A 15,732-nucleotide genomic window follows, 5' to 3' on the forward strand; every position below is an offset into this window, starting at 1 on the left:
CGCCTGCGCAGAGGCTGTGGCCGGCGCTGCGCGGCCCGGCAATGGCGCACCGCGCGGGCGGGCGGACGCTGTCTCTGCTGCGGGGCCGCCTGCCCCTCGCCGGCCCGGCGGCGGCGGGCGGCGGCTGCGCGGCCCGCGGGCAGGCCCGGCTCGGCTCCTCCGGCGCCGCGGTGCAGAGGGCGCCGCAGGCAGCCGGCGCCGAGGAGGCGCGTGAAGGTAGGGGGTTCCCCTGAGGGCCTGGCTGCCGCGTGGGGCCGGGGCGGCCTGGCTGTTTCTCCCGGGGCGGTGATCACGGTCAGGCGGGGCCCGGGGGGCGGAGCGGCCGCCTGTCGCGCTTGCCGCCAGCGGTTCTGCTCCGGGAGAGCCGCCTGGGCGTTACCGGCGTCCCGGACGTGAGGGTCCCTCAGGGCTCGGGGAGCCCCTGCCGGGGACACCGACGGGCACAGCGCCCGCGGGCAGCCCAGGGGACCAGTAATGTAGAGATCAGCCAGAGGCAAACGAAGTGACAGTAATTATGTGGAGTGGAGCATCTCCGCTAGGAGGAAAGGTTGAGGGAGCTGGGTCTCTTTAGCTTGAAGGAGACTGAGGAGTGACCTCATTAATGTTTATAAATATGTAAAGGGTGAGTGCCATGAGGATGGAGCCAGGCTCTTCTCAGTGACAACCAGCAGTAGGACAAGGGGCAATGGATACAAACTGGAACACAGGAGGTTCCACTTAAATATGAGGAGAAACTTCTTCGCAGTGAGGGTGCCAGAGCCCTGGAACAGGCTGCCCAAGGAGGTTGTGGAATCTCCTTCTCTGGAGACATTCAAACCTGCCTGGACACATTCCTGTGTAACATCATCTGGGTGTTCCTGCTCCAGCAGGGAGATTGATCTAGATGGTCTTTTGAGGTCTTTTCCAATCCCTAACATTTTGTGATTCTGTGGTTATGCTGAGGGACCCCCATAAAAAGCTGTTAGATTGATGCCGTGTCTTCAGCAGAAGCCAGGAACTGGTGAGCATGGTCCATCACCCATGTGCTGTGATCTGGGTGTGCCGTGTAACTCGCAGCTAATGCGTTTGTGAGCCTGAGGCCTGTGCTGCTGCTTATGTTTGTGCTTCAGAGCTTGAAGAACATTAGGTAGCAAGCTTTTCTTGAGAAGATCAGGCTATATTGTCACAGTTTCACAAAACCAACAGTTTTCTGCTGTTCACACTCTTGTACTAATAAATATGCAGCAGTATTAAGGAATTATTACAGATTTCAGTTAGTCATTCCTGTTTTGCTGTATAAATTGGGTCGTTAGTATCACCTGGTTTGCTTCATGACAATGTAAACACATTACTATCAACATGTAGAGGGCAGCGTTAAGAGTATGTATGAGTACCATGTGGTGGATGGAGCCATTTCTACCAGCAGTAGTCCTGGTGTGTACCTGTGTAAAATCATGGTGAAGCTGTGCCACTAAGATCTGAATTCATTTCCTGATTGTGTCATTGGTCCATGAGGCTTGTCCTTTCTGCATCTCATTCACTTCACACTTCTCTCACCCCATGGCAATTAGGATGATCATCATCTCTGTAAAGTGCTGCTTTGGTCTTCTGATGAAAAATCCTGTATAAAATAAAGCTATTAAAAATATTTAGGGTATTTATTACTTACAAGCCTGTATGAGAGTACAGTGAACTTGTAAAATGAAAGATTTTTTGAAAATAATAAATGCTAACAAGTGTCTTTAAATAATAGTTAAGTTTTTCTTCAGACCACCATATGCCTTGGGTTCCTCAAAATCAAAACCATAGAATAAAGAGCTCTATGTTGAATCCTTCTGGAGCAGATGATAGCTGCAGAGAAATAACTGTATGTTCTCCAGCTTCACAGTCTGAAATAAGAATGGCAATATTAACAGGGAGCAGCTTCACAGGCTCTGGTGATGCGATCAGTGGATTAGTTTGAGAGTTGTGCAGGGAGGTGATTACCATTTCAAATTCAGGACATGGTCCTCTTGGCTGTACACAATCAAGAAAAAAGTTTCTGTGTTTCTGCATGTTCCAGCATTTCTCTTTTCCATGTCAGTTCTATGGGTGTCAGCAACAATATAGATTGCCAGTAGTGTGGTGAGATATGACTGATCTGTGGGTTTATTATAGTAGAGTAGCTGAAAGTATAGTATTAAATGAAAATTTTGAGTAGGCGTTTACTGTAAAAGAAGGTGATGAGTTGTGAAAATAAGCAAGTGTTGAATTGTTCCGAAGGTGAGAGTGCTGGTTTTGTGGTAGCTGAGAGCGATTTTTTTTTTTTCTCTGCAGCTTGTCACATGTCTAGCTCTGCCTCGTATCATAGCTGGTATTTCCAGACTTGTATGTAGAGTCTGACTGTGTGATGTTTTTTGATGGTGAACAGCAAATCAAAGAAAAGCAAAGATTCCTTTTATCAAGCCTCGTGTGGCATCAGGGGAAATCAGTATTATTTTCTTCCTGCATTTCCTATTCCTTGTTCTTACAAATGTATGGCTTTATGAGTGAAATACACTTATGTTTGTGTCTTTCATTCGTTCTTGATTGTTTTTTCTTTTGCTGTAACCCTTTTAGAGAGTAAGGGCAAACCTTTGTTCAATTATTTAATACAGGAGAAGAGATTAAGTGTACTAAAATCAGTTTTAAATCTTTCTGTTAATATAGAAAAACCTTGATGTTCATTTCTTCTCACAGATGCTGAAGTCAGTACCAGAAAGAAGACATTCACTGAGGTTCAAACAGAACGATCGGAGCAAGCAGAACGGACCGTTTTAATTAAGTGCCCACAAAAGCTCAATGAAAAAAAGCTATTGCAGTATTTATCCAGTCATGGAAACATTAAGAGTCATTTCTTTTTTGAAAATCGTGTAAGTAATTAATAATGTAAACTAAAATCTAGACTTAGACAAAAAGAAGTAGCAGTATTTGGTTAAGGTCTTATACATGCAAGTTTAGCAAATTATATATAATTAGTATATTAAATTAGTTTTTATCTTTGTTAATTTTTACAAGCTGCTGAGCAACAGAATTTTATTCATAAGTGAACTAAAAAACACCTCATCTAAGAGATAGCTGGCAACTAGTTTTGCAGTAAATCTTTGAAACTTTTACATGGCACTGTTCATTGTTCTAACAATAGAGCTAAATTTTTATGTGTTTCTTGAGCGTTACAGTTATGAAGATAGATTTTACAACTTTTATGTTTAGTGCTTACTGCCAAAAATAGCATATCTTAAATATTTTTGGCCTCTTGTGAAAAAGTATCTAAAAAGTGTTGAGATACAGAAGCTAGCATTCAGCTTCAGGACTGCCGTATTAAACTGTCTCGGTATTCCCAGGAACATCTGAATAATATCAGTGCAACCAGTTCAGGGCTTGTATGCATTTATCTAACGCTTTCTATTTCCATTCTTAATGTTTTAGGGTATCCATGCTTTAATAGAATTTTCAGAAAAGAACAGTATAGACTCATTGCAGGATGCTGTTGGAGTCCCAAGTGCTGCAGAGCATCACGTTGTCCCATTTAAATCTAGACTTTTTACTTTCACGCTGAAAAACCCAGTGAGTCAAGCTGCTGGAGGCACACCAGTTCACCTCTCTCCTCAGTTTCACATTCCAGTGAAAGACCTTATTCCAAAGCTTTGTCATGCAGACAGTGTAAGTAGAGGTTTCTAGATCTCTCTCAATTAAGAATGAACCATATCCATTTCAGATTTGCAAGTGATCATGCACAACTTATAAAGCACTTCATTAAAAAAAAAAAGCAACTCCTGTTAGAATTCTGTGTGAATGATTCTCCTACATGGAAACAAAAAATTACTCATTTTAATTGTCAAAATATTTTTTCTGTATGAAGTAAACCTGCCTGAGATTGAAAAAAAATCTTCTAGTTGCAGTGATATTAAGTAAATGAAAATATGTTAGTGGATAGAAGATGGATCACTGTATTTTTACAATGTTTATTTTCTTAATTAGATAAGCAGTCAGATGTACATGCTACTGAATGAGTATCAGCTTACAGAAGAAAATATCAAGCTCCGATATCTGGCTTGTTCTCTGGTTCGGGATTTTGCACGTGCATATTTTCCAGACAGCACGGTTAAGCCGTTTGGCTCTTCAGTCAACACCTTTGGCAAACTGGGGTGCGATGTGGACATGTTTCTGGACTTCTGTGATACACAAAAGCATGCTACAAAAATGGTAAGATTATGCTGTGCGTCTTCAGTCTGTTGGACTTCTTCACCAGAGCACTCGTGTGCTGTTTTACATACAGGAATCAGGTTTTTTATATTTAGGCTTTACATGAGTTCATACTATAGATTGTGAACAAGTTTGAGTGTTTGGACTTGAAGACTTTCAAAAACCTGGATAAAAGAGATCTTTCTTGCAATAGGAAGAAAATTATTTGGGTTTATGTAGACTTTGTACTGTCATGGTGAGTTTCACTGTGAAAAAAAGCCCTCATGCTCTGAAATTGACTTCAGCAATGTCAGACCTTAAGTTAGGTGATTCTGGAGTTTTGAAAACTTTTTATTTGTATGACGACAGATAGTGTGGGGAAAACTAGCTTTGTTTTCCATTAAAAACATAAAATTACAATGGGCTTAAGCTTTTGAAGATTGAAATTTGCTCAGCTTTTCTGTACAATTTTTATATTTCCATATGCTTTATTTTTAAAGAGATACCCCTTCAAACTTACACAGTTTTTAGTATTGCAGTGATCAAACACAATGGAAGCAAATACGTCAGCTGAAGAGTAGGATCATGTAGTAACCCTTTACATTTAAACAGTAAAGTTGTCTCTTAAATTTTGAGGGAAAAATCTTTCAAATATAAAATGTCTATTTTCATAGCATGCCTTGTAACTAGCTGTTTTCTCTGGTATTCACACTGTAGAAACAGAAGTTCTATTTTGAACTGAAGAGCTATTTGGTGATGGATGGGGTTACTAGCGGTTGTGATTACTTGTAGATGGTTGACGGACTTATAATTGTGGGGATGCTGCAGCAAAAGCCAGCAGGGATGCTGTCTGCATGTGTGTCTTCACGTTACATGATAGGTTAATAGGCGGTATGGCACACTTACACTCTGTGTGGTGCAATGAGGCTTTTGTCTTGCATGCAAGCACAGTCTTTATGCACTAAAGACAATGATCATCTTGGTCTTGTGGAAATTTTGTAGCATTAAAACATGGCCACATCAGCATTGATGTGAAGGTATTTACAACAATAAGGTACATTAGAGCGTGGTCCTGTAAAGAGTGTAAAAATCATTAATGCAACTCTTGTGTCTTTGTTCAGGCATTGTCAAAACGGGAGACTGAGGTGCCAGCACCTAGAAAGCTTTGTGCTTTGTAGGTGTGGTGGATTAACACTGGCTGGCCTCCAGCTGCCCACTCAGTTGCTCTCTCACTCCCCTCTCCTCAGCAGGATAAGGGGAGAAAATAAGGTGAAAAAGCTTGTGGATAGAGATAAAGACAGGGAGATCACTTAAAAAAAAATGCACCTTCCCAGCACCACCCCATCTTCCCAAGCTCAACTCCACTCCCATCGCTTCTACCTCCTCCCCCGAAGAGGCACAGGGGGTTGAGGAATGGGGGTTGTGATCAGTTCATAACACTTTATCTCTGCTGCTTCTTCCTCCTCATGCTGTTCCCCTGCTCCAGCATGGGGTCCCTGCTATGGGCTGCAGCTCTTCAAGAGCTGCTCCTATGTGGGTGCTTCCCATGGGGTACCAACTGAAATTGTCCAGTGTGAGGACCAGCTTCTGATGTTTTCTTGCAGAAGCTACCTCTGCATCCCCCCCACTACTAAAACCTTGCCACATAAACCCAATACAGTAGGAAAATAAGATGTTGGGTGTATCTCCTGTGATAGGCAACAGACAATGATGCTAAGGAAGGCAAAAGTCTCATATAGTTGGCAGTGTGATTTATAGGGATAATGATATTCTCCCAGGCAAATTGTATTACTAGTGTACATAAGTTAACTACCTTAGAACAAGGTAAGACAAGGGGAGGTAGCTGTAGTTGTAAGGTGATAGATACAGAAAAAGTAGAAAGTTTATTTATATCTGCTGTTTATTTATATTTGCTGTTTTCAGCAACATGGCAAGAATAGGGGGAGAACCACAGGGTTGGGTCAAGTGTATCAGTACTTCATCCCACTCAGCTGGCACCAAAGCTATGTATGAAGATCCTGCCAATTATTAAGTGTCTGTTTTATCATTACAAAAAAGTCTTCATTCAGCTTTTGAGAGATATTGAGATGCTGTCTGAGAAGGCATGTTGTGATTTTTGGCACAAAGGTCCGAACACCAGCACACCTACATGTTGGCCAAATCCACATTTTTTTCCTTTGTGTTACCTGCCTCAATATTGATAGTTAGAGGCTCCTTCAGCTTTGAGCCAGCTCTGCTGTAACATGCAGCTACACAGCCATATGGCATTGGGACCTCTGTCCTGGTATGTCCAAACACGTGCTGGCTGGAGAACAGTTGGCAAGGGGAGAGCAGGAACAGTCACCTCAGGGATTGCCAGAGTGACTGCAGTTCAGCACCTGAAGTGAATTTCTGGGAAAGGTTGCAAGGTCCATAACTTCTGAATTGTTTCACCTGTCTGTGTGTCTTAGAGTACTAGTTAGGTCACTGTGTAATGCTGTGTGTATAGTATGTGTTCACCCATGACATATTCCAAGGGGGAGGATAAGTCAGTGCCAAGTGTTGGATTAGCAAGTAGAATTAGCTGAGGCTTAAAAACAGAGGAAGACTAAAAGAGAAGAGATTTCATAGGTATAAAGTTATTTTATTGAGGTATAAACTACAAATACGACAATTCAAAATACAAAGACCTACAGGAAAATTAGATGTCAGAATACATCTTCACGTTTTTTTTATTTGTCAGAAAAACTGTATGTGATTTTAAGGATTATTTTAAGTTTGCAGAATTTTACCTTCATTTTGAAGGGTTAAGTAATATGCATGCTATTTTTTTTAAATGAAAAAGACATTTTCCTTTACATTGATACTTGATTCACTAATAACACATTGTTCTTTGAAGATTTGAAATGGAATTACTGATTTTTTTAAATTAATGGTAGTTTGGTTGTGTTTTTCCCGTTCTTTATTTAATTGCGTGCTCCTCTTTTCAGTCAGAGCATGTGTGCTCTCTTGGGGATTCCAGAATTACTTGTTTTAGGCAATGATGAGGTGTAGTATTATACCCTCATCTGAACAATTAACTTGACAGTAAGTTGGTAACTATTAACCTGTAAGAACTAAATCACTGAAAAATAATATAAAAGAGAAAGCAATATGTTTTTACCTCTTTTAAGTTCTGCGGGCTGATTTGAATAATTCTTGTCTTTCAGTCTCTAATTGTACAAACTCCTTTGCAAATTGCTGTAGTCTTTCAGAAGTATTCCTAAATGTCTCTTTAGTTACAGAACTAACAGTTTACTTTTAAAATTCTGTTAGAAAAAAGGTCCCTTTGAAATGGAATATCAGATGAAAAGATTACCGTCTGAAAGATTAGCAACTCAGAAAATTCTTTCTGTGATCGGTGACTGCCTTGATAATTTTGGTCCTGGATGTATAGGCATACAGAAGATACTCAATGCTCGCTGCCCGCTGGTGAAATTTTCCCATCAAGCAACAGGATTCCAGTGTGATCTGTCAGTCAGCAACAGGTGAGACCTGGTTTTAAAAACCTTGGGGAGAATACTAATGTACTTATGTTCTGAAAACCTGTGATGAAGACTGTTTAATCTGCTCCTTTCTATGTTCTTAACAAATGTGAATGTTGGCTCTGAAAGTAAAAAGGATGGTTTTTTGCTTCTAGAGCTTAGGTTTTAATGTGCTTAAGATGTCTTTTTCCAGCAGAAGAAATACTTGCTAGCTGAAGCTGAAGACTTGAAAACCACTCTATATAATAAGTTTGGCTTATAAGGAATTGAAAGAAGGCAGCGTTCGTTAGTCATTACTTCCGTTTCTGTATATGGGCAATGCGCAGCCTTCTTTTGATTGCTTTTCAGATTAAGCAGCTCCACTATGTTAATTTTTAGTGACTGAGCTTCTAGGAATTTTGGTGTCCTTTTTAATTCTTAAGGGCCTGTGTACACCTGTTTGCTGGCAAGGTATCTTGAATACTGAATTAACTCACTGCATCAGAAAACAGAATCTGAAGTGTTCCCGTCGCTTAGGACCTTTAGCAGCAGTGCCCAATAGAGGGAGCAGGCTTCTTAGAAATACCTCTCTTTGCATCTGCTTTTCCACTTCCAGCTTGCTGTCATTTAGTTAATAGTAAAGCATATGCTTTGTTTTGTAGTCGCTTTATTAAGAAATACCTACGTCAATCCAGTATACATCCGTAGCCCTGGCATAAGAATACATAATAGAAAATGAGTTATTAACCCTTTTCATTGCTGTTAGGGAAGAGTAAAATATGAATTATTATTTCAGAATACCATTGATCTGACTTTCAGTGCAGATTTTCTGATTTGTCTACATCAGATAAAATCAGATCCTAGACTGAATTTTGTAAATTACCCAAAGTTCTCTTTCAGAATAATCAGCAGTTGTTAAAGCAGTACTGAACATAAAGTTATTTTGTATATGCAGCCACAGTGAAAGTCAGCATGCAGTTCTGTGCAAAATTCCTTGTAGTTCTCTGCTGATGGTTTGGCTGTTTGGGACTGTATGTGTTGTCTTGTTGTCATTTGGTGTAATAACAAACCTCTGCACACAAGGAAGCACTTCACAGCTGAAATTTTAGAAGTCCAGGTGTTACAAACTTTGACGTGGTAAACTTCCCTGAAATGCCATGGTGGATTTTTAGAAGAATTCAGTACAAGACTGAGAGTAAAAACTCCTGCAGCTGTAGTTCAACAAGCACATTAGACTAAAACTGACACCAAAGTAAGTTTTGCTCTCATACCATGCTTCCATTTTTTTTTCAGCTTTTTTTTTGCCCTCTCATTTGTACACGACATGAGTGTTTACACAACCATATGATGGTGCAGATCAAGAACTGATCCATCTGAAAACCTTTAGCCTTCCAGATTGTGTGTTTTTTTCAGCAGGACCAAACATTAGTAATTTGAAAGTTACCAAACTGACTTGTTTTGCAGATTTCCTTATGTGTCTGTACTTCATGTATTTTATTACTTTTTAAAGTTGCAAAACAAGTTCTAAATTTTGTTGTTGTTATATACTAGGATAGGGATGTTATCTAAAGTACCTCAGGAAGTTGTGGCTAAATGATGTTTTTCACCTTGATTCTGCATAGCCTCACACCTGATGGCGTTGGTTTGGTTGGTTGATTGTTTTTCCTCCCACTGTGATGTGGAACAAGGAAACAGTGCAAATGCAGTATTATTATTTACCTATAACTGTATCCTTCTTACTATGGAAAACTACCAGGGATTTCAACCTGGACAACTTAAGGCATTCTCTTCTACTTTTTAAAATGCACAGAAGTTGTTTGGGTTTTGTTGTTTTGTTTTGTTTTGTTTTTTATATACCATTTTCTCTTAAAACTGATGCTTTAGGGCTGAACAACAAGCACTGCATTTACATGTCTTTTACTTTTCATTTCTTCTTCAGCATTGCTATAAAAAGTTCAGAACTCTTGTATATCTATGGCTGTCTGGATCCCCGTGTAAGGGCGCTGGTGTTCAGTGTACGATGTTGGGCCCGTGTTCATGGACTTACAAATAGTGTTCCTGGTACCTGGATTACAAATTTCTCTCTGACCATGATGGTCATGTTCTTTCTGCAAAGGAGATCACCACCCATCATTCCAACACTAGACCAGCTTAAAGAACTGGCAGGTAAGGGCAGCTCTTCATGTGTTTATTGAAGTGACTTTCACATTTGTTTCCTCCAAAATGATGAATAAACCCAAGAAATCTCTTTATGGTCTCCAATACCAATGCATATTATGTGTGCCTGAAGTTTGATGGAATATATGGGTTTTACTTGTTTTTCTTTTTTTTTTTTTGTGAAAATAATGTGGTTTTAAAGAAAAAAAACCAGTTTTCAATACAATACTAAATTCTGTTTAGAGGGGGTAGGTTTGTTCTATGCCTCAGGTAATTAAAAGTCATTTATTTGCTCAACCGTTTTTTGGTTTTTTTTTGTTTGTTTTTTTTAGAAGACTTGTAGAGTCTTAAATGTCTCTGCAGTGGTTAAGGATTTCGTGCGGATTGATATGATGTGTGTATTGTTTTATAGATACCAAATGTTTAAAAGAAGGGCTTTATTTTTCCTTATGATTTGTAATATCCTTCAGACAGACGGTTCAGGCCATCTGCAAATAATTCTTTTATCTTTGCAAACAAGCTGTTCTGGCTCTTTTGTACATAGCTTTCAGGGTGTATTATCTTCAGTAAATCTTATGAAAGCATAGAAACTGACACCCCAAGTTCTTGATTCCTCACTCATGCCTTCTGCTTATTGACATGCATCCTTGGAAGCTTTGAGTGGAGAAAAAGGTCTGTGCTCAGTTACTTTAATATCATTTTAAACATTTCTATCAGAATTCTACAGAATTTTTATACATTAAACAAAATATCTGCCCTGAAATTTTACAAGAATATTCTTAACTCTCTTTAAGTTTTTCAGAAAAACACAGTGGACACTTTGAGTCTGATTTTTTGGAAACCTTCTTATAGGTATTAACCTCAGAGATTTGTGTTGTTTAGCATATAATAAAGCTCTGTATGCAGAGATATCTGGCTTGTTATTGAAAGTAAGTAACTTCAGAGATACAAAGATGTCATAAACCTTATTCCTGTAGGCTTTTGAAAATACACCATTTACTCATGCTTCTTTTGCTTTACCTGTCCATAGACTTTTTTTTAAAACCTTTAGCCACTTAATTTGAGTGGAATTTCAGTTGTGAACTCCTAATTTGATTTACTTAATATGATAGCATTATTGAATTCAGTCATGTCTGTTTTCTGAATTTCATTATATGCAACGGTGTTTTGTTGTTTATCACTTCAAAATATGCCTGCGGTTTTTATTCCAGATGAAAAGGACAAACATGTAATTGGAGGATATGATTGCTCATTTGTTACCGATTTAAGCAAGATAAAACCTACAAAAAACACAGAAACACTTGGTAGGTAAATCTTAATCAACTTTTTTTCTTTTATATTTTCATGAGCATATTGAATATAAACTTTTCCTTGATGTTACTGATAGCTATTGTTTTCCTTTCCCTTAGATGTATTGTTGGGTGACTTTTTTGAATATTTTGGAAACTTTGATTTCAGAAGGAATTCCTTAAATCTTCGAAAGGTAAATGAGTCTTAATTTCTCATCATTATGAATTGAATTTATCTGTTTGCTTTTTGACAAACTGCAAATGCTAAGCAACAATTTCTGTCATCGTTAATTGTACATGCGATGTACACTTAAATTGGTTGCATCCAGAAACTGACCCATTTCTGTTACGGAAGAGAGTTTTCCTCTCACAGCCTAATCATTTACAGCACTGTTAAGAACATTTACAGTATCATTACTTGGATATGATGGAAAACACAAACTCATGTTAAGCTTGTATGTTTTTCTTGAAAATCCTGAAAAAAAGTGGCAATTTTTAAAAGTAGAAGCTGTTTTGCTTCTGTGAGAGGAAAACTTAAAATGTCATGATATATGTCATAGCAAAAGTCTGTGACAAACCTTCTGTATGAACGGGCTTTGCATTAAAGTTGGGAGTGCAGACCCAAACAGTGTCTGCATTAAAACTTCCAACTAAGTTCTGAAACTTGCTTTTGGCACTTGAGTGTCCTGCTGCAGTTCGTATCAGCCTACAGCAAGCGTACTTACAACTCAGTAAGCATGACAGATAATGTCATCGTTCTGTGCTATCGCTTTGTTTTACGTTATATGTTTAAGTCATGCTATTTATTGACGTGTCTGTATAATAGAAATATATATATAGATGTAACTACCTTAACTCACACCTGTTCCTGCTGGACTGTTGACAGGATGGGGTTGTCAGTGCCGTGTTGCTGTGCAGACACTCTCGTTTGTGTTCTATTTCCTACTTGGCACCATGGAGCCATAGGAGCTCTTTTTGCTGCTGTGGGTTCATCCTAGAAACTGATTCATTAAGCTGGAGAACTTTTGTTTGCCATTAAGACTTACAAAAGACAAGCAAAAATAATACATGTGCTGGAGCCTGAGCTAGTCAGGGGAAATATCTGTACTGCTGATGTTTTCCTGTTTAATCAGTGAGTCCTCTGGCCATGGGGCAAGCACATGTAGCATGTATGTGGACACTTCCTGGACCAGCAGTAGCCGGTAGGTTCCTGCTAGAGCTTGTGGTGGAAGATGTGAAGAGGTTCTGTGATACAAAGCAGCTCAGCTAAGTACCACTGATAAGGACTGACATGGAAGTGCATTTAAATAGTAAATACATAGTTGTCAACAGCTTGCATTATACTCTAGCAAGTGCCCGAAAGTGGACCATGACCTGAATAGCTATGTACTTAAAAGACAGACTGAACTGGGAGGAATTTCAGCCAAGGCAGTAATCTTGTTTTGTTATGCTACCTCTTAATGAGCACTGTGAGGGGAATGGTTTGAACAGTTTAAGTGCATGTAGTAGTTTATCAAACTGGGCTTACATGCAGGTTAATATGACATGCTTGTTCTGGCCATACACAAATGGAGATAGGAGTAGGAGTGAGGTCTGAGGTTTGTGGAAAAAGGCCAAAAAGACAGGCTAAGCTGTAGTTGTGTGTTCTCTGCCTTGAAGAAAATGTAAGCTGAATGTGGTAAGGGAAACCACCGCAGCAAACAGGAGTCATACAGTCAGGTTGACGGGAAAATTAACTTGATTGATAATGACTGTTGTTTTTGCAAAAAGTTCTCTACTAGGTCAAAATACTTTTACTGCTAATGTAATAACTCAAATGATTTGTTATTTGGTCACCCTATAATGCATGTATGCAACTTTGGCTTTTTCTTTGCACTGTCTGCAGGGAAAGGAAGTAAATAAACCTGAGTCGTCTCCTCTTTATATCTGGAATCCCTTTGAACAAGACCTTAATATCAGCAAGAATGTTAATCAGCCACAGCTGGAGAAATTTGTAGCTGTGGCCAGAGAAAGTGCCTGGATTTTACAGAATGAAGATAAAACTCAGCAAACGATCAAAAAGGAGCCTTGGGGACTGGCAGCTCTACTGATACCATTTGGAAAAAGTAATGCCAGCAAGACGAAGAATAGGATGAAAGGAATAGGAAGTGAAACAATCAGAAGCCTCTTGGACTCTTTGAAGTTGAACAGTGCAAACAGTCTACAAAAAGCAGTGGGAAAGTGACTTTTCAGCACAGAAACACAATATTCTGTTTTAGGAATTGAATGTGACACACAGTACTAAGAACATTACTTTTAGTGTTTCAATTATGATGAAATGGAGAGATAAATGACCTCTGTTTTCCATCGTGATGCTTCTTGTACAGGTCTGCTTGCTTTCTGTACATTTTTCTCCTTACTCTTCATTTTTACATCTGTTTTATGAATGAAGAGCATTCAAATGCAAGTTTTACAGGTGCGTTTTGGAAGTAGCCTTCAGTTGGGTGGTCTTAAAAAAATAAGAAATACAGAAGCAGCATGGGAAAAAGCCTTTGGGAATTCTGTTGGCTAAAATATAAATTATGTGCTAAATAAAAGCTCAAGAAACAACCAACTTTCAGTGAAACCACAGTTTGAAATAAGATGAATGTGTTAGAACCTTTGCTTCCATTCCAATCATGTTCTGGAAGCCCATAAAACCAAAATGCATGATCTATTTTTGCAATTGTTTTCCGTTCATGTAGATAATGCCAAGACAAAATAAAGAGAATGGAAGTAGATAGTAGGGTTTTGCAGTTTCATAAAGTATCTCTTTCCAAGTGTAGTGCAACTGTTTTGTGTTGGAAAAGTGGTTTTGCTCTTGCGTTTGCCACCTGATCTCAAGTTTCTTCAGTCAACTCTCCTTTGTTTTCTGTACCCATAGGACTGGTTCCCACCCCTGCTTGCCTGTGCACTCGTGTTCTTCATTTGGCCTTCAACTTCACTTTAAACCTGTATTTCAGGTTCAGGCAGGGGTTTTTGCGTGCTCTTCTTGCCTCATCACTTCCCTCAAAGTTGGTGCGTACTAGGTGACACCAAAGCCTTCCTCATGCTGTCTCTTGCAGAGTGATCTGTCGTCTGCAGAGGTCCTTAAGGAATCGTATATCGTACTGGAGTCCTCTTCCCATTCTTGCCCTGTTCTTCAGATATTCAGCACAACGATGACTGTTCCCCTTCAAGATCAGTTGAGTCAGTGAGAGTCAGTGCTTCTTGCTGACTTAAAGCGTTGAGTTCTCTGTCCATCTGCCACAAAAGAGTGTTTTGAGAGGAAGGGGGAGAGGGGAGGGCAGGAAGGAAGTCGGAAGGGAAGTGGAAAGCACACGAATGTCAGATAGATTTTTCCAGGTAAAATTGTGAATATTCTACCCAAAAGCCACTCATGCATTAAAATTAAATGGCAACAGTGATAACCACTCTACATGCTGTAGTCTTTATTATTACAGTAATTTCTTGTACAGAATTTCCGTTATCTCAGATTATCATACAGATGTAGCATCAATGTTTATGATTACTGTTTCATTTTCAGGATTTTTAGATTCTTTAATGTTGCAGGGGTCTATGGTTATGCGTAGACTTTCTAATGGTTTTCTCTTTTCCCTCAAGTATTATTTGTTGGAGATACTGTGGGCTTTAATGCATACTTCCAAAGTACTTGTAAAAACTGGGCAAGGAAAAGCACTTTCTAACTAAATGGTTAGACCTTGAGTGGCAGAAGGACCTTGCAGATCGATTCCGTATTAGTTTATTTGGAGTTTAAAATAATACGTGTCCATTTCTGATTCATGAATGTTTTCTCAAATAATGATTAACATATTCATTATCTTGGTCACAGGAATTAATTCTTGTATTAACTTCTTCAAGATTGAGCCTTGAATTTCAAACTTTATTTTCTACCTAAATCCTGGTGCTAGTGTGTGAGCTTCTTTTTGGAGGCTGGTATGAAGTTTCTTGTAACTTGGTTTTGGTGCTGACCCAAAGCCTTTGATAGCAAGCTTGGCACTGATGCTATAAGGAGCATATTTTTACCTTAATCTTGACAGAATTTGCTTTCTGTTTTCCCCAGCAATATACTTTGAAGCTTTTTGAAGATTGGGGCAGTACTCGAGTATTTCTGAGTTTTCTTCTTTTCCAGCTAAACAAAATGGGCAATACTGCAGTGCAATAATAAGGAAATGGTTTATTGGGGCCAGAAGCACACAGCAAAACTGTGGCAGCGTATTCCTACTCGCATTATATTCACAGTGGTTCACTCCGTCACAGGTAGGAAAGATTTTATAAGAATTTCAACATGTATACACAGGATGCTTTTAGTCAAATAGCAGTAAACTTTGCATTTTGCTTATACAGTTGAGCTGTGCTGAAGCACGTGCTTCATTTGTAAATGCGTACAGGCGTTCAAGCTGCCTAGTCCTTCAAAGGCTGAGCAGAACATGGGTTGTGTCTGTGCAGCACCTTTCAGCATCACTTCTCTGTTTAGACTGCCTGTCTCTTTTGGGAATAATTCTGAACTCTTGCCATGGCTGCAGGCCCATTTCTGAAAAGAACAGAAAGAAGCCAAAAGCAGCATTGCAGCAATGGAAATACACAGGTGATCGTTTCAGATG

At 39.3% G+C, this 15,732-nt stretch overlaps 1 protein-coding gene across 1 annotated transcript; it reads left to right on the top strand.

Annotated features, from left to right (window-relative positions):
• The first annotated feature begins 3 nt into the window (after positions 1-3).
• Positions 4-13,871, top strand: MTPAP (mitochondrial poly(A) polymerase). Its single transcript, XM_065832345.2, has 9 exons — positions 4-216; positions 2,698-2,870; positions 3,427-3,660; positions 3,979-4,203; positions 7,477-7,688; positions 9,604-9,830; positions 11,033-11,125; positions 11,231-11,304; positions 12,996-13,871. Exons 1-9 carry the CDS (start codon positions 42-44, stop codon positions 13,332-13,334), a joined length of 1,752 nt encoding a protein of 583 aa, XP_065688417.1. The 5' UTR covers positions 4-41; the 3' UTR covers positions 13,335-13,871.
• The last annotated feature ends 1,861 nt before the right edge of the window (positions 13,872-15,732 follow it).

The sequence above is a fragment of the Patagioenas fasciata genome, chromosome 2 (assembly GCF_037038585.1).
Source record: "Patagioenas fasciata isolate bPatFas1 chromosome 2, bPatFas1.hap1, whole genome shotgun sequence".
NCBI lineage: Eukaryota > Metazoa > Chordata > Aves > Columbiformes > Columbidae > Patagioenas > Patagioenas fasciata.